Genomic DNA, 25,947 nt, shown 5'->3' on the forward strand with positions numbered 1-25,947 from the left:
AATATAAAGTACAAGATTCTTCATTAATACCTGTTGAAAGGATAGCCTATTGGGCCCCAGGAAAAACTAGATCTAGCCACTGGAACATCACCAGAATCTAGTTCTCTACCTTTCATTTGTACCTCTCTCTGGATGTCAGTTTTATTCTTTCTCACTGCAGACTGTTCTCCTTCTTGTAGTTGGAAATGTGATTATAAACAAATGCCAAGTTTTACTTCTGATAGGTTTCATCTCTGAAGGGAACTGCCTTTTATATTCTGTGCTTCCAAGTTCAAATATTCTAAGGAAGGATTGTAACTGACCCACCTTATGTCACATAATGGATCAACCAATTGTAACTAGGGTCTTAAAATACTATGATTGGCTTAGCTTGGGCCAGGTTGACATTCCTGAACCAATCAAATGGGAGCCAGGGTGGTGGGCTCATGTAAGAAAATGGCAATGCTCATGGAAGCTGTAAAATTAGACCAGGAAGAGAAAATGTTCTAAGAACAGAGGTTCTATTTCCAGAAGAAAGGCAAATATAGCTATAAGAGCCTCTTGTAGGAAAGATGGTATTTTAAACATGTTGAATTTGAGACCCCTGGAGGGTCAAAAGGAGGTCAAGGAAATGTGACCAGTTGAAATTATTACTCAAGCCTGCAAGAGACAATTTATGCATTTGGCTGATTTTGATCAAAGAGATTATTTCAGATTATAAATTTCAAATTCCGTATATGGCTTTACCCCAAATTTACCTAGGTCTCTAGTTTTCAAAACAACTTTGCACACGTGAAATGATAATGCCCTGTAATACAGTGGACATTGTCAATTAAGAGAACGGGTTGTGAATCACAGAGGCAAGACCTTAGGACAAAAAAAAATCCTGATCTATGTTTCTCCCCTATGAGGGAAGAGACAAAGCTATGGACTAGCAGAGCCTAAGGACACCAAGATTTTTGGTCTGAGAACCTGTAGCATTGCAACTGAGAAAGGGAAGATACGTCTAAGGCAGGTTTGGAGTAAGTTCGAGTTGTCTCTCAGACATCCAAGTGGAGATACTGAGTAAGAGATTAGATATATGGGACTGGATTTCAGAAGAGTGATCTGGGAACTCCAAAATTAAAAGGTTAGGAATAAAAGGAAGAGCCATCCAAGGAGACTAATGAAGAAGCTTTGAGAGTAAAGGAGAGTAACCAAGATAATATGGTGTTCTAGCAGCCATGTGAATGCAAAACATGAAAGAGAAAGGAAAAATCAATTGTGACAGATGCTGCTGAAGAGTGACACAAATAATGACAGAGAATTAACCATTGGATTTAGCAAACTGGCTGCCATTGGTGATTTTGACAGTTTCTATGCAGTAATAAGAGCAAAAGGCGAGAGTTACACTTTAGCCACAAATGCCAGCAGACAAGGCAGAAATTAGATGGGTCATTGTCCTGGAAACTAGAGTATTTATGAGACACAGCATCTAACATCTTAGGACTCTGACTCATCTATGTTCATAATGTTCTGTAAGCCCCAACCCTTCCCTCAGACAGAGGGACACCACCTGAGGGAGAGAACTCGGGGGTTGGAGGGCTGTGTAATAACTGAGCATTGTTTGTGTTTTACTTTTTGCCAAGGCAGACTTTTGATAAAGCTTCTGCCTAAATTAACAGTTCAAACTAAGCTTTAAATCAAAGTTAATATTTTTTCTTCTTACCAGCAGGTGTAGAGAAAGAACAAATCAACTATGACAAAACTAACAAAACTACATTTTATCCTCATGTTGGATGTGTTACCTGTGTTAAATCTTTGACCCTCATGTGGGTCAAATTTTTATTATGTTTTCACTAGTAAACTTCCCATATCAATTCATAGCTTATGCTTGCTAATTTTTTCAAGCATATCTGATTTTTTCTTACAATTGTTAATATTTGGCAATTGTTAAGCTGTATCTTACTGGTGATTTTGGTTCATGAAATTGAAAAATATCCAGGTAAAATCCTAAAGGTAAAAATCAGGATAAGTTTGAAAATGGGTCATCCACCTGAAAAGTGGAAGAATAATGGGAAGAGAGTCAAAATGAGAGGACTCAGGAGCTAGAAACAAAAAAGAGAGAGAGAGAGAGAGAAGGGGTAGTGGAGGAAGCAGGCTTAGATAGTTTTTGAAAGTGCGTGTAAAAAGACACGTTACAGTTTTCACCTTCTGTAGATAATTATTTGCATGTGTATTTCAGATCTAATTAAAAGTTTCAGAATAAGGTGCATATCTCACAATATTTTGGAAAGCATATTAAGAACTAATAACACAAGCACTGAAATCAGAGAAAATTTGGTTTAAGAACTAGCAGTACCACTTTTTAGCCACATGGATCTGAGGAAGTTACTCTTTGAGACTCAGAATCCTCATTCATAAAATGGAGGAAATAATAGTATGTAACTCAGCAAGCTGTTCTAAGAATTGAACAAGATAATGCAGATAAGGCTCTTTTTGCAGTGCCTTCCCAAATAAAGGCTCAATAATTATTCGTAGTTATGGTTAGTGTTATTATATATCATTGAGAAGTCTTTCTTTAGAAGCCTTTTCCATCAGTACCTTCTTTTTTTCTTACTTATTTCTCCAGCCCTATTAGGGCCCTTGATGAATCTCATCAATGATACTCTCATCTGCACCTTCAATGAGCTTTCTCCTCTGTCTTTTCATCACAGGTATTACGCCAACTCTCACCCTGTGAATCTACTGACTGGGGAACACTGCTTAAGAAAATCACACAGCTGTGTCAACAGGCAAGGTAGAAATGGCCATGTGCATTCACTGAGGGAGAGGGGGCAATTTGTAAGATTTGTAAGATTACTTATGCAAAAGGATGTCCTGGCTAAGATTGGACTCAAGAGTTTTAAAATTGTTGATGAGTAAAATCAAGTAGAAACTTTTATTTAAATGTAACCCTATGAGCAGTTTTTGCTCTCTAAGATAGAGATTTTGAATTACCTGGACAAGCTGTCTCCTGTTTTCTTTTTAAGAAAATCAACAGGCCGGGCGTGGTGGCTCAAGCCTGTAATCCCAGCACTTTGGGAGGCCGAGACGGGCGGATCACGAGGTCAGGAGATCGAGACCATCCTGGCTAACACGGTGAAACCCCATCTCTACTAAAAAAAAATACAAAAAAGTAGTCGGGTGAGGTGGCGGGCGCCTGTAGTCCCAGCTACTCGGGAGGCTGAGGCAGGAGAATGGCGTAAACCTGGGAGGCGGAGCTTGCAGTGAGCTGAGATCCGGCCACTGCACCCCAGCCTGGGCGGCAGAGCAAGACTCCGTCTCAAAAAAAAAAAAAAAAAAAGAAAAAAAGAAAATCAACAGATGAGGTCTTTAACTATATAATCTCAAGGCACTTTTGTTTTTGACAAAATTGCGGTAACCTGTGGGCTGAAGTTAAGTGTTGTGGTTTGATCATTGTGTAAGGTAGAATCAGAGCTGGATCTCAAAGAATGTTGACTTCATTTCTTCTTTTTTTTTTTTTATTAGTTGATTTGTTCGGTTTATTTATTTATTTATTTTTAATTTTTTTATTTTTTTTTTTGCTTTGGGTTTTGGTTTTGTTTGCTTTAAGTTTTGGGAATTCATTGCAGGAGACATGGCACAGAAGACAGAGGCAAAAGCAGCTTTACTGAAAAACAGAGTATGAGTAGAACGACTTCAAGTCCCATATGGCACCACAGTGAGAAGTGACTTCCTCTGAGCTTCTTAGAGAATCCAACAATGTCCTGCTCCCTTGGGGAGCTGCAGCCGTGGGCACATAGGAATAGGGCTTCCACCAAGAGTCCCGTCAGTCGCAGCAACAGGAGGTCTTCCTCAGACAGCTTTGATGATAGTGGTTGTTAGCCAGAGCAAGCTAGAACCAGAAAGAAAAGCTTTGAAGATGCCACAGTTGGAGTCTGAGCACCTTGAGGCTCCCTGTTGGAAACTGGCAAACCTGGTTGTGGGACACTTGGATGCTGAGTTCCAGTAAACATGCTGTGGGAGGCACTGTAATTTAGTCACTAATATTTAAAAACTGTCTAGTTCTATATACATATTCTATTGAAGACTTCTTCCAACCACCTTGTATTATAAATTTAAAATATGAAATACAAACTCTTTATATGTCTTGACTCAGATTACCTAGGAAGTGACAGTGACTTATTCATCAATGTTCAGAATCATAGTAAGTTATAGACTATAGTCTGAGAAAATTACTTGGACCAAGAAAGCAATGTCCCTAACATTTGTGAGTCTAGAACCAGAGCTGCCCATTAAGCTAGGTGCAAATTTATCAGAAAACAATATTTTTCCCAAATACATATTGCAGTCATAAAATGCCCTAAAAACCCAGTTCTTAGAGGGACTACTGCTTACTTACTGAGAAATTTTATTCTCTGAAATCATAGACTATCAGATGCATTGCTGTTTAAAATTATTGCAATAAGAATGAAACATCTCAGTCTTATCTGGAGGAGTTAAGTCATTGTGATCAGTGAAGCCTTGATTTACAGCCCCTGTGCAAAGCGTCAAAGAATGGGTCTCAGGACACAACATTTGTCATCTTTTTTAACTTCATTTCCAAGAAAACAGGACTGCTATGGTTTGAATGTTTGTCTCCTCCAAACCAATGTGTTGGAGGTGGAGCCTAATGATAGGTATTTGGGTTATCAGGGTGGATGCCTCATGAATATATTAATGCCCTCCCTGGGGTAGGGAGCAGTGAGTGAGTTCTTACTTTATTCGTTCTCAAGAGAGCTGGTTGTTAAACAGAGCTTGGAACCCCCCTCCTCCCTCCTTGCTTCCTCTCTCACCATATGATCTCAGCATACAACACCTCCCCTCACCTTCTACCATGAGTGGAAGCAGCCTGAGCCTCTCGCCAGGAGCAGATGCTGGTGCCATGCTTCTTGTACAGCCCGCAGAACAGAGAGCCAAATAAACCTCTTTTCCTTAGAGATTGCCCAGCCTCAAATATTCCTTTATAGCAACACAAAATGGACTAAGACAAGGACCATAGGTCCATTTCACAGTACAGAGCTGAGGTTGACCCCTTTTATACACAACCATACTTGCTTAGAGCCCATAGAACATCACCTCATTTACATCACACCTAAATTTCACTCTTCAGCAAAACCCTATGTTAACTCTATATTTTCCTTTGTTTGATGAGATACCTCACAGTTGCTCTGTTGTGCAGTCCCCACACTGCAATGAGTCAGTAAACTCGATTGGTTTGTTTACAGGTTGTCCCTGGTGGTTTTAGGCTGATCGGGCTAAGACAAACCATGTCTTATTTTTTAAAATGTCTCCTTTAAGCAAATGTTATTATCTGTATTTTACTCTATTCTATCAGCAGAAGTAACAAAGTTGTCTAATTGCACCAAAAGATGCTTATAGCATAAAACTTTCTATGCTGTAAACATAGAAAGTTCTTGAAATCAAAAAGAAAAAATTACTGTCCTTAAAATGAAAAATATATATATACACAGAGTTGGGGCTTTTTCACTTTACTAAAGCTCGGGCTGTGCTTCTTACAATAGAACAATGATCAAAAAATAGAACTTTTTTTCCTCCTTTATAATATGACCAAACAAGGGTTAGTGGCAATGAGCACTGCATCACTTAAAAGATACTGAAAAACTTGAAATACTGATGAATGTCTAGCAAACACCTTCTTCCCAATCCTCACTCTTGACCTAAGACCTTGTTTCCTATTTCACTGAGAAACAGAAAAAATTAGACGAGAATGTGCACAAGCTCCTACCATAAGATCTTCCTACCTTCCTCTAACTGCACCTCTATACTGTTACTATCAAATGCCCCTCTGTGTCCCTAACAAAGGCTATTTCCTCTCCTTTTGCACTAAATTCTATGTACTCATGCCTATGAGGAGACATTGTTCCAGTAATTATCTCCTTTCTTCTGCCTGAGTCAGCTTCCAGGATGGCTCCCAGTGATCCCCACCCTCCTGGTATCCACACCATGATGCCATCTGCTTACACTCTAAATCAGGGATGAACCGTGTGACTAATAGAACACTGCAGAAGGGATGATGTGTGACTTCAGATGCTAGGTCACAGAGGGCAAGGACACTGCCCCCTTCTTGGATTTCTCACTCTGTGGAAAGGCAGTAACATTCCATGAGACAAGCAGTCCTGTGGTGAGGCCCATGTCAAGAAGGCCTGAGATCTCCCAACATCAACTATAGCCAATTCGTCAGTCATGTGAGTAAACCACCTGGGACGTGGATCCTCTCGACTCAACCACCTTTTCAGGTGGCCAGAGCCCTAGCCCAGCTCTGACTGCAACTTGATGAGAAACCCTGAGTAGGAAGCCCTGCTTGAACTGCTCCCACATTACTGATCCCCAGAAACTATGAGAGATAATACATGTTTAGTGTTCTTTTAAGCCACTACATTTTGGATGGCTATGTTTATTACCCAGTAACAAATGACTAATACAGCTCCTGTGATCAAAACACTTCAGAGGTTCACCATTTCTCCCAGAGAAATATCCAAAGTCCATAAGGCCCATGAGGCCCCTCACATTCTTCCCATCCCCCATTATCTCTCTAACTCCATTTTCTACCCCTCTCCTTCTTACCACCTCAACCCCAGCTACAGTGACTTCTTTGCCCTTCCTCAAATCTGCCTCAGGGCCTCTGTACTGGACACACTCTCCCAACTCCCACTCCCTCCTCCAGGCCTTCACTCAAATGTCTCCCTCTCAGTGAGGACTTCCTTTCCTAAAATGCAGTACCCCCAACCTTCACACCCACACACACACACACACACACACACACACACACACACACACACACACACACAGTCTCTAGTCTTCCTGGCTCCTTAATTTTTTTTTTCCTTAGGACATTTCACTATTTCATATACCATATATGTCATCTATTATCTGGTTTCCCTTTCTTAGATGTAAGTTAAGTTGGTGCAGGGGTTTTTGTCTGTTCCCAATGTCTAAAAGAGTGTCTGTTTTACAGTAGATACTCCATGAAATTTGTCAAATGAATACACCAGTGTTAAGAGTATAAGAGTGTAATAGTACCTTCAAAAATGCCTCAGAGATAAATCTTTTGATTTATCTTTATCTTTAGATCTACCACCACTTTAGCCAGTTCTAAAATTTACTACTAGAAAAACCTTTTCTTTCCTGAAGAACTGTCTCACAAAAATAGCAGTTAAATAGGAAGCTAACCTAACCCACTGTTTGCCTTTTCTCTTGTGAAACTCAGACCAAAATTGAAAATCCTCTATAGTAACTATGTGTTCTTGCCATCTAAACTCTGTTTGGTTTCATCTTGACTTTCTTAATTTCCTAGGTTTTTCCCTTTGTTCCTATTATTTTATTGTTTTTATTCTATATTGCTTCAAAGACTTTATGAAATTAAGTAGATTATAAATACAAATATAAGTAAGTATACTAGTGTTTTCTTAAACTCACAATAGATTATTATAGTTATCTTTGATTCAGTTTATTATAATTACAGAATTATAAACTTTTCAAGGAATAAATCTTTAATTTTTGTGAACTCTCCTTTTAAAATCAACAAAGATAATATTTTTATTATTTATTGGGGTATGCTTTTTTTTTGCTTTTTTTTTTTTTTTTTTTTTTTTTTTTTTTTTTTTTTTTTTTGCTTTTTTGAGACAGAGTATCGCTTTGTCACCCAGGCTGGAGTGCAGTGGCTCAATTTCAGCTCACCTCCCAGTTTCAAGTGATTCTCCTGCCTCAGCCTCCCGAGTAGCTGGGATTACAGGCGCCGCCACCGCATCTGGCTAATTTTTTGTATTTTTAGTAGACGTGGGGTTTCACCATGTTGGTCAGGCTGATCTTGAACTCCTGACCTCAAGTGATCTACCCACCTCAGCCTCCCAAAGTGCTGGGATTACAGGCGTGAGCCACTGTGCCTAGCCTGGGGTATTCTTACTGTAAAACATTTTACATGGAAAATATACTTTGAATCAGGAGAGAAACATTTCAACACAGCATCGTTATTTCTTAGTAAACTGGCACATTTTTCCTAATTTCAGATTATTCTTAGAAATTTTTGTTTGCTTCTATGATATAATAAAATTCTACTTGAAAATTATGTGTTAAATTGATTCCTTCTCCATTTCCAAAAAACAGAGGAAGGGTTATTTTAAACAATAAAGTGGTTGATTATGTTATCCAATGAGTCAGCAGGTTTTTTTTCTGCCTTCACCAGTCATCATTTCTCATTATACACAGAGATCCTCAAAACGAGGAGCAGATACATTCAGTCTATAGGATCATTTAGCAACTGGAGGAAGGAGAGTAAGTAGCCTAGATTTTTTTAAAGTTCCCAAATCTAAACATCCTAAAAGATCATAAAAAGATAAACAAGTGTTCAGAGATTAAATATGGAAAATATTGGTATTGGTTTTGATTCTATAGACAAGAATAAAATGCCACTTGACAGTAGATTTCTCACTTTATAAGTAATCTTGTATTTGGTGAATGGCTAAAAACATAGTCAAATGAATTAAATATACATTTAAATAAATGGGCAAATATATATCATCAATTATCAATTATCAACCCCATCAATTACTTCATCATATCTAAATATATATATGTATTTCTCAGCCTGGTGAAGTAAGCCAACCCCATCACTAATCTCATCGTATTTAAATATATATTTAATATATATTAATATTCTGCATTAATATATTTAATATTTAATATGTTGATATATATTAAATATATAAATATATGTGCAAATATGATGAGATCATTTAGGGGACTGGTTTCCTTCACTAGGCTTAGAAAATAGTTTAACTGCCATAAAATAATCACAAACTTAAAATTATAATACTTTCGCATACTATTTTCAGAGCAGTTTTAGATTTATGAAAAAAATTGAGCAGATAAGAGAAGAGTTCCCATATAATCCATCTCTACTCTCTCACAGTTCCCCTATTAGTAACATCTGCATTTGAGTTGTACATTTCTCACAGTTGATGAACCAGTATTGGTACATTATTATTAACTAAACTCCATCGTTTACATTAGAGTGCACTCTGTATGTTGTATAGTAGCTCTATAGGTTCTGGCATATGTGAAAGACCGCAAATGTAGTGTATCTAGGTTAATGTTCTATACGAGGTTGAGAAGAACGTGTATTTTGCTGCAGTTGAATGAGATATAACCATCAATTAAACCCAGGTGGCGATAGTATTATTCACTCAATTACATTCTTACTGATTTTCTGCTTGTTCAATTTGCCAGTTACTAATAGAGGAATATTGAAGACCGCAACTGCAATAGTCTATTTGTGTCTATTTCTCCTTGCAGTTTTACCAGATTTTGCCTTATGTATTTTGACACTCTGTTGTGAGGTGCATACACAGGATTGTTATGGCTTATTGGACAGTTGGCCCCTTTATCATTATGTAATTGCCTTCTTTATTCCTAATAATTTCCTTTCTGAAGTTTGCTTTGTCTGAAGTTAAAATAGTTATTTTAACTTTCCTTTGATTAGTGTTTGAAAAATATATCTCGTTGGGCATGGTGGCTCATGCTGTAATCTCAGCACTTTGGGAGGCTGAGGGAGGAGGGTCTCTTGAGTTCAGGAGTTCAAGACCAGCCTGGGCAACATAGTGAGACCTCATCTCTACAAAAAATTAAAAATTATCTTGTTGTGGTGGCATATGCCTGCAGTCCCAGCTACTCAAGAGACTGGGGTGGGAGGATCACTGGAGCTCGGGAGTTCGAGACTGCAGTGAGCCATGACTATGCCACTGCACTCCAGCCCAGGTGATAGAGTGAGATCCTGTTTCAAAGGTAAAAAAAAGAAAAGAAGAGAAAAATATATCTTTCTCCATTCCTTTTGTGTCTTTATAATTAACATGGATTTCTGGTAAACAACATAGAGTTGATGCCTGTATTTTATTCATTCTGTCAGTCTTTGTCTTTTAATTGGTAGGCCATTTATATTTAAAGTGATTCTTGATAGAGTTGGATTAATATCTCCCATATACTGTTTTCTGTTTGTTGCCCTTGTAATTATTTCCCTTTTTTGTTTTCCCCTCTTCATATGGTTTGGCTCTGTGCCCCCACCCAAATCTTGAGTGGAATTGTAATCCCCATAATCCCCACCTGTTGAGAGAGGGACTTGGTAGGAGGTGATTGGGTCATGTGGGTGGTTTCCCCCCATGCTGTGCTCATGATAGTGAGTTCTCACGAGATCTGATGGTTTTATAAGGGGCTCTTTCCCTTCGCTTCTTCTCACCTGCTGCCATGTACGACATGCCTTTGCTTCTCCTTCGCCTTCTGCCGTGATTGTAAGTTTCCTGAGGTCTCCCCAGCCACGCAGAACTGTGAGTCAATTAAACCTCAGCTTCAGGTAGTATCTTTACAGCAGTGTGCAAATAGACTAATATACCTCTTTTGCTCCCTTTTCTAGTTTTAATTGAGCATTTTATATGATTATATTTTCTATCCTCTCTTAGCATATCAATTATACTTAAAAATATGTTTTTAGAAATTGCTCTAGAGTTTGCAGTACACATTTACAACTAAGTCCACTTTTCAATAACACTATACCATTTCACAGTTAGTGCAGGTACTGTATGAAAGATTATTCCCATGCCTCGCTCCTGTCCCTTAAAGCATTGCAGTTATTTATTTCATTTATTCATAAACTAATATGACCCAATATATTACTGATATTATTATTTTGAACAGTTATCTATGCGATCAATTAAGAATAGGAAAAAAATTCTAGGTTGGTGGATTTTTCTTTCAACACTCTAAATATTTCACTCTACCCTCTTTTTGCTTGCATGGTTTCTGAGAAGTCTGATGTAATTCTCATCCTTGTTCCTCTATAAGTAAAGTGATAGTTTTTCCTCTGACTCCTTTCAATATTTTCTCTTTGTTTAATTTTCCACAATTTGTATACAATATGCCTACATGTAGTTTTTTAAAAAATTTATCTTGCTTGGTGTTAACTGATCTTCCTGGATCTGTGGTTTGATGTCTGTTATTCATTTTAGAAAGTTGTCCACTATTATTAGATACCTAGATATCTATTATTTATGTATCTTCCGCTGCTTTCTTTTTTCTCCTTCTAGTATTCCTATTACCTGTATTTTATGTCCTTTGTAATTTTCATACAGTTCTTGGAAATTTTGTGGGTTTTTTTTTTTCATATTCTGTTTTCTGTTTCCATTTAAGTTTGGGAAGTTTCCATTGACATACCTTCAAGCTCACTGATTCTTTTGCAGTTGTCAAAAGCATTTCTCATTTCTATTATAATGTTTTTTGTTCTCTAACATTTCCTTTTGATTCTTTGAGTTTTCATCTTTCTGTTTATATTACACATTTGTTCTTGCACTTTTCCCGGTTGATCTCTTAGCATATTAGTCATAGCATATTTTAAATATCCAGTCTCATAATTCCCACATCCCTGCCATATCTGAATCTGGTTCTGATGCTTGCTTTGTCTTTTCAGAGCTGTGTTTTCTCTTGCCTTTTAGCATGCCTTATAATTGTTCATTGAAAGCAAGGCATGATGTATCAGATAATAGAAAACAAGATAAGTAGACCTTTAGTTTTTATCAGGCCAGAAGTTAGACTGCGCTTAATGGTGGTTGTAGCTGTAAGGATCGGAGGCTTCTATTTTCTCTAATATCTTTATTTTTGTCTCCCCTATTTGTTGTTTTTGGGTTTTCTTAGAGACTCATTCTTAAGCAGAGTCTGTGTCTTGCAACTCTCTCTAGTTGTGATCCACAGTTATTATACCAGAGCACTATTTATGTGGTCATAAGATATTGGAGAGTTGATACATTCTATAATGTTATGATAAAAATCTCTATTTTTTTATTATTATTTCTTTTTTAAAATTTTTAGATTCAGAAGGCACATGTGCAGGTTTCCTACATGGATATATTCTGTAATGGTGAGGTTTTGGCTTCTAGTAAACCCATCACCCAAACAGTAAACATTAGAGCCAATAGATAATTTTTCAACCTGCTCTCCTCTCCCACCTTTCTCTGTTTTGGAGTCCCTAGTATCTATTATTTCACCTTTATATCCATGTGTACCCATTGTTTAGCTCCCACTTATAAGCGAGAGCGTGCAGTACTTTATTTTCTGTCTGAGTTATTTCACTTAGGACAATGGCCTCTAGCTCTATTCATGTTGCTGCAAAGGACATGATTTCACTGCTTTTTATGGCCACATAATATTCCATAGTTTATATATACCACATTTTCTTTATCCAATCAACTACTGATGGACACTTAGGATGACTCCATGACTTTGCTATTGTAAATAGTACCCCAATAAATATATGAGTGCAAGTGTCATTGATATAACAATTTCTTTTCCTTGGAGTAGATACCCAATAGTAGGATTGCTGGGCTGAATGGTACTTCTATTTTCAGTTATTTGAGAAATCCCCATACTGTTTTCCGTAAGGGTTGTTCTAGTTTACATCGTCATCAACAGTGTATATGCATTCCCTTTTCTCTGTATCTTCGCCAACATCTAAAACTTTGTTTTCTAGTTGTCCAAAATCCCTGAGTTGTGAACTTACTTCATAAGAGTTTCTTCTTTTGTTTTTCTCCTTATGTGAGAAAGAAAGTGTAGAAGGTGTTCAGACTGTCTAGTTGCCTTTTCTCTAATTCAGATAAAGCTCTGGGGTAAAGTTTACCTTGAGGGCAGGCTTTTGTTTCTGAATATATTTCAAGTAGTTATTTTTTTCCTCCCACATGCCAGAAAAAGAGAGGAAAGTTTTGTCCTATCTTCTGAAAGTAAAACTCATTAATGTGTGGATGCTCCTATATGAATGATTCCCTCTGTCTCCGAGTTTTCAACTCTCAAGTTAGTCCACACTCAGGCTTCAGCAATATACCAAATACTGTATAAATGGCCCCCTACCCTTTACTGGCTCCAATAGTTTTTGCTGTCCTGATAAGCTGTAATTCTCTGTATTCATCTATCTGTTCAGTTTGCAAAGAGGTGGCATGTCCTATGACATCAATTCTCTGCAGATCTAAAAAGAGTTGTTGATTTTTGATTTGCTCATTTTTTTCTTGTTGTGATGATGGGAGTGGAGACTTTCACACCTTTCAAATGTCAGAGCAGAAACCAGAAGTCCTAGTAATAATGTTATATATACATAACGTTATATATACATAATGTTTTTTATATATATATATATATATATATATATATATCTTCTGACCATATAAAAGGGGGAGGTGCACAGGTCTTATTATTATCATTTTACATGTTAAGAAATTGAGGTTTAAAAAGACTAAATGAGTTTCCCTGAGAAATATTGCTAACAGATGAAGCTAAAATCAGAACCTGGATCTTCTAGTGTCTGCCAGGACTCTTCCAATACTGACCATTATGTTTAGGCATTAATGTATAGGAAACAATTTGAAAGAAAAATTTCAGTTTAAGAATAGAGTCATCCATGTTTGGATTTGCTCTGTGGCATAATGTAAAAAGCAATGGCCTGGCATATCCCTTAATGAATCTTCTCAGGCCTAATTCAGCACCCAACTCACTTTCAGACTTCAGAAATTCTCAACAAATGCTGACACAAGCTTTAACTTCTTCATGTGAGTCTGAAGCAAGAATAAATCACATGATCTTGTGACAATGAAGTGAAATAATTCTAGGTTGGATTTAGGCCCTATATTTTTGGAAGCGAGTTTGTATATGTGTGTATGTCTTAAGTGTGCATATGTGAAAAGGGGAACTGATTTCTTCAAAATCTTTCTGAACTGCTAAATTAATTCTCTTCCTTAAGTGAAAAAGTTTTGCTGCTTTAATTCTTTAAATGAAATGTTATTTTGCCTTCCCATCTGCTCAGCTGACATGATAGTTTATGAATGTGATTAATGTTTAAGGCAGAACTTCCTTTTAGGAAATGTCATCTTTTAACAGTCCTTGTGTTTTCTCCTTCCTGTGAATGCTACACCCATTACCAACCACTGGATGGTCTCCAGTTAAATATCACTTCCTCAGAGAAGCTTTCTTTGAACTCAGACTAGCACAGAACCTGCACTTCCCCTTTCCAACTTAAAGTTTGCATCCTCCGCCTCCGGGTTCAAGTGATTCTCCTGCCTCAGCTTCCCAAGTAGCTGGGATTACAGGCATGCACCACCACGCCCGGCTAATTTTTGTATTTTTAGAAGAGACAGGGTTTCACCATGTTGGCCAAGCTGGTCTCCAATGCCTGACCTCATGAGCCCCCCGCCTCAGCCTCCCAAAGTGCTGGTATTACAGGCGAGCCTGTATATATCTCTTCCGACTGAAGAGATGATTTTATCTGGGTAACCTTTGTACTTCCATGGCTAACAGTCTAGAGCAGTGTTTTCCAGTAGAACTTTCTGCAATGACAGAAATGTTCTATAATCTGCATATCTGGCTACTGAGCACTTGAAAGGTGTCCAGTGCAAGCGAACTACTAAATATTTTATTGTGATTTAATTTTAAATAACCACATGCTGCTAGTGGCTACGTATTGGACAGTACAGAACTAGAACAATGTTCCTCAAAATCTAAATAAAGATGTTGGGAACCTGCATTTTAACCCATTCCTCAGGTTATTCTTACTGGCAATACAGTTTGAAAAGTATTGATTAGAATATGATTCTTGAGCCTAGCTTCACATTAGAGTCAGCCCAGGAAGACTTTTGAAAGGAAATGATTCCTGAGTCACATACTCAGAGATTCTATTTTAATTGCTTTGGTATTGGATCCAGATATTAGTTTTATTTTGTTTTTTAAAGCCACTTCCCTCGGCCATTATGTGCAGTCAAGCTTGAGAAACCTAGAACATATATTCTCATGTGACACTAAGTACATATTAGATAAAAATACAGGCCTGGAGCAGCGGCTCACGCTTGTAATCCCAGTACTTTGGGAAGCCGAGGTGGGCGGATCACAAGGTCAGGAGATCCAGACCATCCTGGCTAACACGGTGAAACCCCATCTCTACTAAAAATACAAAAAATTAGCCGGTTGTGGTGGTGGGCGCCTGTAGTCCAGTTACTCGGGAGGCTGAGGCAGGAGAATTGCTTGAACCCAGGAGGCGGAGCTTGCAGTGAGCCGAGATCGCGCCACTGCACTCCAGCTCGGACGACGGAGCGAGACTCCGTCTACAAAAACACAACAAAACAAAAAAATACAGATAAATGGCCTGTACAGATAAATGGCTTGGTTGCATCTATAGTTAGTGATTACAAGTGAAATCTTGTGATGTCACGAGAGATGTTACTGACATCCGTGGTGCAGATGAATTTCTTAATACCAGATGGAAAAATTCACTTGAGATAATCTTTTACAGTGGTGCGAAATTCCTCAACCTTTTGTTTTATCCATAAACTGCACAAATAATACCTCCCTCTGTGACACTTAGAGAGGGTGACATGCTGAGAGTTCCCTGAATAATCACCTCTTGAAATACACAAAACTCTTCTAGTTTCCTGGTTGACCCACCCAAGGTTGACGACTCCTCATGAGCCACCTGACAATTCACTCCAGGACAGCAACTGAAGGAAGGCGTTCCCCAACCTGCTGTCCTGTGAAGGCCTCTGGGTCACCGGTGCTAAAGCCCTCCCCTCTCCACCCTCCTTAGGGAGGTAAACGTCCCAGCAGGAAGTCAAGGCTGCATTGGCGCTCTTCGCGAGCACCCTGGGAATGGGACTTTGGGTCACGGGTGCTAGAGCCCTCCCCTCTCCTCCCGGCCGGTGTGTGGGAAATTGTTCCCGCAGAAAGTAAAGGCTGGCCAGACCGCCCACAGCACGTAGAGGGAATGAGTCAGGCTCCGGCTCCACGCAGGCATGTAGGGGCGGATCGCGCCGGCGCTGAGTAGGAAGGAGTTTCAGCCGCCAGCCCGGAACGCAGTGAGTACAGCCAGTCAAAGGAAAGCAAAGTCGCTTTGCAGGGGAGCGTCTCATGATTTTTCAAAAACGTGCTCATGGTTAAAAAGAAAAATCAAGGCTCAGAATAAATACATTCAAGCACTGTTAATTTTAGCCCAAAGACAGGCGGTACTTGCCGGGAGATTTGGGGAAATCAACATGAAACTAAAAAGGAAATTTTAGTTGGAGTGGAGCAAACAGTATTGATCAGAACATACCAAATACGAATTTTTTCCAAGTCTGCGTAGAAGTTTAAATTACTAGGAAAAATGTAAAGGAGAAGTATTTACTAATAAATGAAACAAAAGTAATAAAATAAAAATGAATTAATATAGTTTGACAAAATATCAGCGGACTCTGAAAAGAAAACATTAAAATAATGTTTGAGACTTTTTAGGTTTTGTGCAGGAAGAATTGGAAAAAACGTGCTGGATGGAGTGATACTCCTTTTCTTTTCCACAAAAATTTCATTGTTTTAGAGCGAGGTAGAGCCTTTTTAAAGACAGTAAGTTATTGCCAATTCACAATGAAATAAGATCACATGCTCTGAAATGTACAAGAGCTGCATGCAATAAACTTCATTTATCTGTAGGTAATAACTGACTGATGTTTATTCAGTAGTCAAAATGCAGCTCATGCACTCTAATTAGCATGTCAAATTATTCTCTCCGTTTCAGAGGTGTAGGGCCTTTGTGGAGCCTTCTTTTCAATAAATAATTTGCCACTCTTGAAGGTTAGACATTCTCTTTTTATGAATGTACACATAAAGGTTTTGCTTTGCTTTGCTTGTTGTTAATTAAAATGAGGAGGAAAGAATGCGTTATCACCCAATCATGTGTCTTTTTAGTCATAGGTTAGCTTTTCAAGACACTTCCTGCATCTCTGACCTGTTGCACCTCTGTTATCTTAGCAGCAAGCACCTGCTTCAGCTGACCTTTGAGTCATAACCCATGTAAGTCTCTGCAGGGCTGAACCTCTCTTTGAGCCTAACAGTAGAATTATTCTTATATTTATTGAATAGCATTATTGTGTCAATGTTGAAATGTGCCTCAGTGTCTCTTTCTCAACCACATCCCTATAGAGGATGTTTTCTTAATAGCAATGTGTTTTTGTTTTTGTTTTAAGAAAGTCCACACAATTTCAAATACACATTTTCTTTACTAAAGTTTATGACCAGTTTTGAAGTGATCCTTGTTTTCAGTTAAACTATCTTTAATAATGGTAAATAATATATTTTGTAGGTTGTTGTATATTTAATATTCTCTGCAAGAACACATCAGGAACAATACATGGACCTTTAAATGTTTGTCATTGTGAAATAAAATAACAAGGAAAGGTGATTTGATTTCAGGTGTACTTTATTCAATACATATATACAAGAAGTTATTAATATAACATTAAATTTGCAGGGAAAAAGAAACCACTGGATTATTCTGATTCTATTCCAGGGGGCTTATTCCAAAGGGCCAGTGTGCTAAATATGAAAGAATCCAAGATGGCATTGTGGAAAGACTCTGCACCCTGTGATAAAATTACTTTGGTGGTGTTTTTTTTCTCCTATATCTCAGGAAACTAAAAATCTGAATTGTATTCAGTGGCCTTTTCTAAATGCTAACTTTATGAAAAAATGTCTAATTCTTGGTTATTTGTGGTTTTAGTCCTTTTCTTCAGAGAGGAGCTAGAGCTGTTAAATAAGTTTAGCTGTGTTGTTCACTAAAACTTTATGCAGTGGTGGAATCTACACAGGAAAATTTTTTTTTTTTTTTTTTGTAATGTACTAAAAATTGTCTTCAGCTCTTAGAAGAAGTTAGGCTTTCAAGCCCTGAAGACAAAGTTGTTCTTTTTAAATTGTAGGCTAGTGATCAAAAATATTTGCTGATAGAATAAATGAGCATGAAGTACAAGCATAATATATACTTCTGTCATGTCCTAACTATCCACAGAAAGGAGTCTTAGCATACTTTTGAAAAATTTGATAAATATGTGAATCACAATTTGTTCACAGATTCACATCTCAATTGTTTCTTTTTTTTTTTTTTTTTTTTTTTTTTTTTAATTTCAGAAGCTCCTGAAAAGTACATCAAGTCTAAAGTGAACCAGCTAAACTCATCAAGACTGGAACCATGAGCAATAATGGAGCAGACCTAACCTTTGGTTACATCTCCTGTTTTGTAGCTATCCTTTTGTTTGGCTCAAATTTTGTGCCACTTAAAAAATTTGATACTGGTGATGGTAATTATTTTTCCTTGATTGTTAACGTTATATTATTTTTAAAAATGAAGTTCCTTTTTTGGTCTTTTAAAAGTACAGCTACAAAAATAAATCATGTTGATCTTGATACCTAATGAATAGAGCTTAAAATTAATCATTTGACAGTGCCCATACCAGTTTGTCTGCAAGTCAGAATAGGAGAACCACTAAGGTTGTTTCATGGTAAAGCTAGGGAGGTTACTGTCAGGAAAGCTCTTGGGCCATTATATGAATGGAAGAAATTTATAGTCAGTTCTACTAATAACACTTGTTTTGAAAACATGAATCTTCAACATGATTGATATATTGGAGAACAATTTAAGCATAACAGATTTTTGGCTGGCTTATGTGCAATTTTGTGTGTGAGAAAGCTCTAGATAAACACAGAAAACTGCACCTAGATGAATAAAGATGTGTGATAATGCACACAATGCACGCATATACCCGCACGTCCTTCAAATATCGACCAGCTCCCTTAGCTCACCACATGTGGTCATGAAGTATTCCATCCAACCACATCTGCTATCAGAACTCCTCACCCAACACCTTCACAGTAACTTTTAAGCCGCAATCCTTTGGATACCCACTTCCAGGAGCAAACTTCTGGACTTTTTCAATTAAAATGCCCTATTTATTACAGCATTCATGTAATTAACCAGTTAACCAGTTAAAACTGTACTACCATTTTAATTGGGTTGAGTGTTGTTCCCCTAGTCCCATTTTCCCCATATGCTCTGTAGTTTTTACTGCATGATTTTGCATAGTGCAGTGATTTCAAGGAATGCACATGTTACATCATAGCAGAACTGACTAATGTGAGTTTTGGAGAAGGAGAAGCAAGAGTTATTTTATTTACCTGACTTCCATATTGAAGCCGGGAGAAGGAATTGAGATTGATGGTGAACACATGTTGAGATTACTTCTTTGGTAGTATTTATTACCTGACCACAGTTGTGTTATTTCCCCAATTCTTTGTCTTCGTGCACTTAGAAAATACGATTACAAATTGTTTTGCTCCAGGGCCTTTCTTCTCTTTTCCTCTGGAGTTAGGACAAGAATAGGAACTACCTGAGGAACAAAAAAAAAATGGGTAGAGGATCTAGCTTTTAGTCTTCCACAATTAGCTTTGTGATCCTGGGCAAATATTACCAGCTCTGCTGTTTTCAGTTTCTCATTTGTAAAGCGAACAACTTATAAAATGAAGTTTCTTTTCATCTCTGTGATTCTACTCTTTTTATTTTTTATTTTTCATTTTTTTGAGGGGACAGAGTCTCACTCTTGCACCGAGGATGGAGTGAAGTATCATAATCTTGGCTCACTGCAACCTCCGCCTTTAGGGTTCAAGTGATTCTCATGTCTCAGCCTGCCAAGTAGCTGGAACTACAGGCACACACTACCACACTCGGCTAATTTCTTGTAGTTTTAGTAGAGATGGAGTCTCACCATGTTGTGCAGGCTGGTCTCGAACTCCTGAGCTCAGGCAGTCCACCCACTTCGGCCTCCCAAAGTGTTAGGATTGCAGACGGGAGTCACCACACCTGGCTGATTCTACTCTTTTGTCATAGAGATTAGCAGCCATTTTTTCTCTCTCCTCCACCATGAGATTGAATCCAAGAAGGGCAACAATCTTCCAAAGTTAGTGCCAGAAGTAATCCATTGAGTTTTAACTGCCTCAGTATTTCTTTCAATGTCAACTATTTGCTCATCCTTTTAATCTTTAAATCCTTAGTGATGCAGAAGCCTCAAAAAGGTACAGATACACCTCATCACCAGCTTATCTTCAGATAACTGGAAAATGGCAACTCAAAGTATAGAAAGTAGAGTAACCTTGACCTAGAAAGCTAATTCTCAGGTTTATAATGCCTGACTCATCATAGGCATTGAACTCTAACTGTATGAGGCCTATGTATGACCATAAATGATTTTATTTTTATCCCAGAGCTGGCATAAATGGTCACTGAAGGTTTAAATTACTGTCATGCTATTCTGAAGTACTTACTACCAGGTTTTGGGGATGCAAGAGTACTCAGTGTGGCATCTGAATGAGAATATGCACTTGGTCTTGCCATCACTCTTTGGCTGAAAATTCTTGATTTGTCTAATAGAAAAAAATAATATTAAGCCAGAGCACACCGTGTCTAAGCCTTGGAGTCAACCTGGGTTTAAATTCCAGCTCAACAAACTACTACCTGTTTGGACACATTGCTTAATTGCAGATTCATTTTCTCTATCTTTGAGCTGGGGTTAATTATGATGCAGAGTAGTCATAAGAATGAAATGTGCAAGTCCATGGCATATGGCATTCAATAAATTGTGACCATTCCTATAATACCACCTCATAGATATTCCTGAGCACAAATTTATTCAATTCAATTTGAACCACTAACACCGAGTTTGTTTATTTCCAGGAATGTTTCTCCAGTGGGTCCTTTGTGCTGCCATATGGTTGGTTGCCTTGGTGGTCAATCTGATATTGCATTGCCCAAAGTTTTGGCCTTTTGCAATGCTTGGAGGCTGCATTTGGGCAACAGGTAATGTCTGATATAATTTATACTTTTATTATGTAACATAATGATCAAAATAATTCTCGCTCACAGTAGGAGGAAATAGCACAAACAGTGATTCTGAATAACCCTTAGTCATAGATACTAGAAATTAACTACTTTCTTGCCTTCACATGCTCAATGAATATTTTTGGTGCTTTACCTGATTTGTTCCACCTGATTTATTCCTCTAAATGATTTACTTTTAAGTTCGTGGTAGAAAATTATTACAGTAAAAACATTTTAATTATTCTCCATCTATTCAAGCATAACTCATTTATTATTTTAGTGTGTTCTGCCCCTTTTTTCCAGCATGTTTATCAGAAAATATTTATTAAATAGTAATCTCTACTAATATCATTTTTAGGGCTTAACTTAATTAGGCCAATGTGAAGATACTTCATTTCAAAAGGGCTTGTTAACAGAAAACAAAGTAAACAAAAATCTTTCTGTTGCCTTATCAGTACCTGAAACTATATAATTAGAATTCGTAACTTGGCTTGGTCAATCAAGAAGTGTTTCCCTTCAATTAATATAAATACACCCCAGGAGGTCTTTTTTCTTCAGCAAAGAGAATTCCAAGTATCAATGATCTTTAGAAATAATTTCATTAAGAGCAAATACATGTGAAAATGTTAAAAATTTATTTAAAAAATTAAAATTAAAATTTATTTATTACCCACTTAATTTGAGTGTCTGAGGAGTTAAATGATTTAGTGAAGTTCATAAGTTAGAAGACAAAAGAGCTAGCTTTTAGATTTCCACAAGGATTTACATTATTATACCTCACTTATACCTCAGTATGATTGCTTGTCATATCTAATAGAGGGACAGGAACAGATGAAACATCCATCCATCCTGCAGATCTTTATAGCCACGAGAGCATTTCTGTTCACCCAGCAGATTCCACTGAGTTTCCGTGGGGAAAGAGTCCAATTTGAGATATGTTGCAAATGTGGTGCCATAGGTTGGAGCAACTGATAGCATATAGGACATAGCAGAACGGGAGGGGCCAATGATAGCGTAGAGATTTGATTACAGGTGATTAGGAGGGTGGTGGTATTGACACATGTGAGGAAAGGAAAAAGAACATGTTTGAAAGGGAAAAGGATGGGTTCAGCTTGGCCCTTTCTGAGCATGAACATCCTGATGTTTCCACCATAGAAAACATCTGGTTGGAGATTTCTTCTTGATGGTTTGGAGAATAATATTAAAACTCTAAAGTAGGTCCAGGTTAGAGCTGTAGCACTGGGAACATGCACCTTTAGCTGGTAGCTGAAAACATGAAATTAGGTCAAGTACCCAAAGGACAATAAAGCAAGGGGACAAATACGCTCAAGGGAAAATCTTTAGGAGGTACCTTATTCTAGAAGGAATGATGAAAAATAGCAGCTAGAGAAAGAGCTAAAGAGAGAAACAGGAGGAGAATCAAGTGATGAAGACATCATGGAATCCTAAAGAGGTAACCTTTCAAGAAGAGATTGTAGGACAGACCAAAAATATATATGTATATGGATTTGGCCCTCAGTGACCCTCAAAACATAAAAAAATGAATGTGGAAATCCAGAAATCCAGAAGACAAATCAGCAATCATGGAAGAGCAAATTCTGAGCCTGTTTTATGGCCAAAGACGTCTGCCAGTAATTGGCCCTAGTTCAAGTCTCAGAGGATGGTCACTGATAATTTATCACTGACAGCTTCCATGAAGAGTCACAGAATAGAGAGCTATGCTAAGGGTGAGAAACCTCTGTACAATTAGGAGTTCAACATTTTTCTTTGTAGACTTTTTCCCTGAGCCTAGTTCTTTTAGCAATCATAATCATAAATTTAATGCCAAAAATATGGTTATTTTACTTAAAAAATAAGGAACTGTGCTTTACTAAATTTGTCCAAATCCCATACACTTCAGTTGAAGTTAGAATAAAAACTAATTCTATTTATAAATGTATTTTCTATATTGGAAGTAACATGTTTCTTCTGTATATTACATCTACAGGGAACATTGCTGTTGTCCCAATTATCAAAACCATTGGATTAGGCCTTGGAATCTTAATCTGGGGATCATTTAATGCCTTAACTGGCTGGGCAAGCTCAAGGTAATTCAAGTCAAATTAGTTCAACTAAGATTTCCCGCACCCATATTCTTCGTAAGGCAAGTGCTTACTGAGAGGAATAACATGTGATTCTTATTCTCACAGAGTTTATAGCTGGTAAAACATACACATCAAATATGCCACCTTCTATTGCTATTTGCCCCAAATTCTTAATATTTAGAATATGTAGAAATTAAATATATTTACAGGCTCACGCCTGTAATCCTAGCACTTTGGGAGGCCAAGGCGGGCAGATCACAATGTCAGGAGATTGAGACCATCCTGGCTAACACGGTGAAACCCCGTCTCTACTGAAAATACAAAAAATTAGCCGGACATAGTGGCGGGCACCTGTAGTCCCAGCTGCTGGGGAGGCTGAGGCAGAAGAATGGCATGATCCCCAGAGGCGGAGCTTGCAGTGAGACAAGATCACGCCACTGCATTCCAGCCTGGGCAACAGAGCGAGACTCTGTCTCAAAATAAATAAATAAATAAATAAATAAATAAATAAATAAGTAAATAAATAAATAATCTAGATATTTGATCAAGATATAGTGTAGCATTAAATCTGGGAAACAGAGGTAGAGAGAGAAAAAGGAAACTGATGTTTATTGTCCCTTTCTATTGTGTCACAGTTTGCTGGACATGTTCTATGCATCATTATCATCTCACTTTCACAAATACATGAAGTAAGCACTATCTTAGAGTAGATACCCAAAGAGGTTAAGTAATTTACTGTAGGTCACAGAACTAAGAAGCTAGGATTCAAACCGAGGTCTTCTAGTTCCAGAGCACATATTCTTCCCTCTAGAGCAGGGTTGGCAAACCATGGTCTGGTTTCCCAGCCATTTCTATAAATTACGTTTTATCAGAACACAGCCAAACCCATCCATTTAAGGACTGTCTATGGCTGTTTTTCTATCACAGTGGTAGAGTTGAGCAGCAAGGGAATAACTGACCCTCAAAGCTTAAATTATTTACAGTCTGGCCTTGAGAAAAAGTTTGCCAGCCCCAGCTCTAGCGTTGCGCTGTCCAATAGAGTAGCCAGAAACCACAGGAGGCCGTTTATATTTAAATTTAAATTAATTTAAATTGATAAAATTAAACCTCCAGTTTCTGGGTTGCACTAGCCACTTGGGTGTGCTCAGTAGCTACATATGGGGAGGGGCTACTCTTTTGTGCAGTGAAGATAGAGAACAGTCCCATCATTACACAAAGTTCTATCAGACTGGTGCCCTTGGTCAGCATTAAGATTAACATTCAAATCAATTTTGGAAAAATGAGTAGAATGTAGGGTGTTATTCTCATCTTGCCTTTTGGACTCCCTTTCCACTCAAAGCATTATAACCACCTCAAAACAACAAAACAAACCAACTTACTAACTTCCAATACATTGTCTCCCATCCTTTCCCCATTCCCCACCTCCTGCTATTTTCTTTTTCTTTTCCTTCTTTTCTCCTTTCCTCTTGCCCCTGGATGGTTCTCAGTGATTCTTGGTGATGATCACAGCAATGTCAAGGTAGGAAAAAAAAATCTGTGGTAATGACAGAGTAGGGATATTTAACCTAGAAGTTTTTTAAAAGTCTACTCCAAACACTATACAATATTGTATACAATACAATATTGTAACCAATTATATACAATACAATATTGTAACCAATTAATTAACCTTCCATGAGTCAGGTGAACTATTTTCTCCTACTTCTTCTTTTTTAGTCTTAGTAAAGAGACACTCACAAGTACTTTTATGTATACTAACTCATTTAATCTTTGTAACAAACTTATAAGGTAGGTACAATAATTATCCTATTTTAAACATGGGAAGCTGGGCACATTGGCTAACGCCTGTAATCCCAGCACTTTGGGAGGCCGAGGTGGGTGGATCACTTGATTTCAGGAGTTCCAGACCGGCAAAACCCTATCCCTACTAAAAATACAAAAATTAGCCAGGCTTGGTGACAGGCACCTGTAGTCCCAGCTACTTGGGAGACTGAGGCAGGAGAATAGATTGAATTCAGGAGGCAGAGGTTGCAATGAGCCAAGATCATACCACTGTACTCCAACCTGGGTGACAGAGCAAGCCTCCATCTCAAAAAAAAATAAAAAATAAAAAAATTGGAAATTGAGGTACAGCGAAAATAAATAACTTACCCAAAGTCACAGCTAATAAGTGAGAGAGCTGGGATTTGAACCAGGAATCTGGCCCCAAGTCCATGCCCTTAAACATTATGGTGAAACATCTTAACAATATTTAATTTAATGTGACTTTCTGGATTTTCAGGTTTGGTTGGTTTGGATTGGATGCAGAAGAAGTGTCAAATCCACTGCTAAATTACATTGGAGCCGGGCTCTCAGTAGTAAGGTACACAGTCATTTCTAGTGATTTTGCTGTTCTTTAAAACATGGAGAGTGCTTTTTTAAGGATCCTGATATGTTTACATTTTTTAAACCTACATTTCATAAAATCCACACGCTTGTTCCTCAGATTCGTCATTTACAATGACTGGTTTTAGAGGACAAAAAGTGCCAGATTTGGGGGGCAGGAGCCCCAGCTTTAGCTCTCCAAAACTCTGAGAACCTGGAAAATCATTTAACTGCTCTTAAGCTTAGTTTTATCATCTGTAATATGTAGAAAATCATAACACATATCTTATCAATGAGAATCAAATATTTTACAAACTAAAACATGCTATTCAAAAAAAGCATTCTGCTGGCTTCCTGATGCCCCTGGAGTAGTCACCGATTCTCTCTTCTACGTACAACTCACTTCCTGTCTCACCTAGTTTCCACTTCCCTGTCTCCTCACTCACTCTTCTCAACCTAACTAGACAGCCACTCTTTCACCTGTGAGAACACATACTCTTTTGAATGCCCATGTTTGGTTGCATTTGTGTCTAGCGGTATGCACTCTATGAATAAGGGTGAAAATGTCTTTAAATCTCTATATGGCAGTGTTCAGTCCATAAAACTTAACAGGAACTGGGTCACCTTAAATTTAGTCTTCTTTCCCCTCTGGATTCCATTTATATTCCCTGTCAGTTCTTCGCATAATGGATAGTACTGTCTAGAAAGATTTTAGTACTTTTTTATTCTTCAGGGAAAGAACAGTATATTTGCCTTCCTTCAACAATGATGGCTTTTCCCCAGCCACAT

The 25,947-nt window shown here is 37.8% G+C and overlaps 1 protein-coding gene across 34 annotated transcripts in view; it reads left to right on the top strand.

The window, feature by feature from the left end:
* TMEM144 (transmembrane protein 144) overlaps positions 1 to 25,947 on the top strand; it is a 91,209-nt gene that overhangs the window by 22,535 nt on the left and 42,727 nt on the right. For 7 of the 34 annotated variants that reach the window (XR_013417165.1, XR_013417167.1, XM_078001678.1 and 4 more), the window contains exons 3-8: positions 2,676 to 2,758; positions 16,819 to 16,860; positions 17,971 to 18,140; positions 20,567 to 20,689; positions 22,698 to 22,797; positions 25,076 to 25,156. Coding sequence is in view for 28 of the 34 variants with exons in the window: in XM_078001678.1 (XP_077857804.1) it covers positions 18,032 to 18,140; positions 20,567 to 20,689; positions 22,698 to 22,797; positions 25,076 to 25,156 (413 nt within the window). In the remaining 6 variants the exon portion in view is untranslated. 34 annotated transcript variants of the gene reach the window in all.

The sequence above is a fragment of the Macaca mulatta genome, chromosome 5 (genome assembly GCF_049350105.2).
Source record: "Macaca mulatta isolate MMU2019108-1 chromosome 5, T2T-MMU8v2.0, whole genome shotgun sequence".
Lineage (NCBI taxonomy): Eukaryota > Metazoa > Chordata > Mammalia > Primates > Cercopithecidae > Macaca > Macaca mulatta.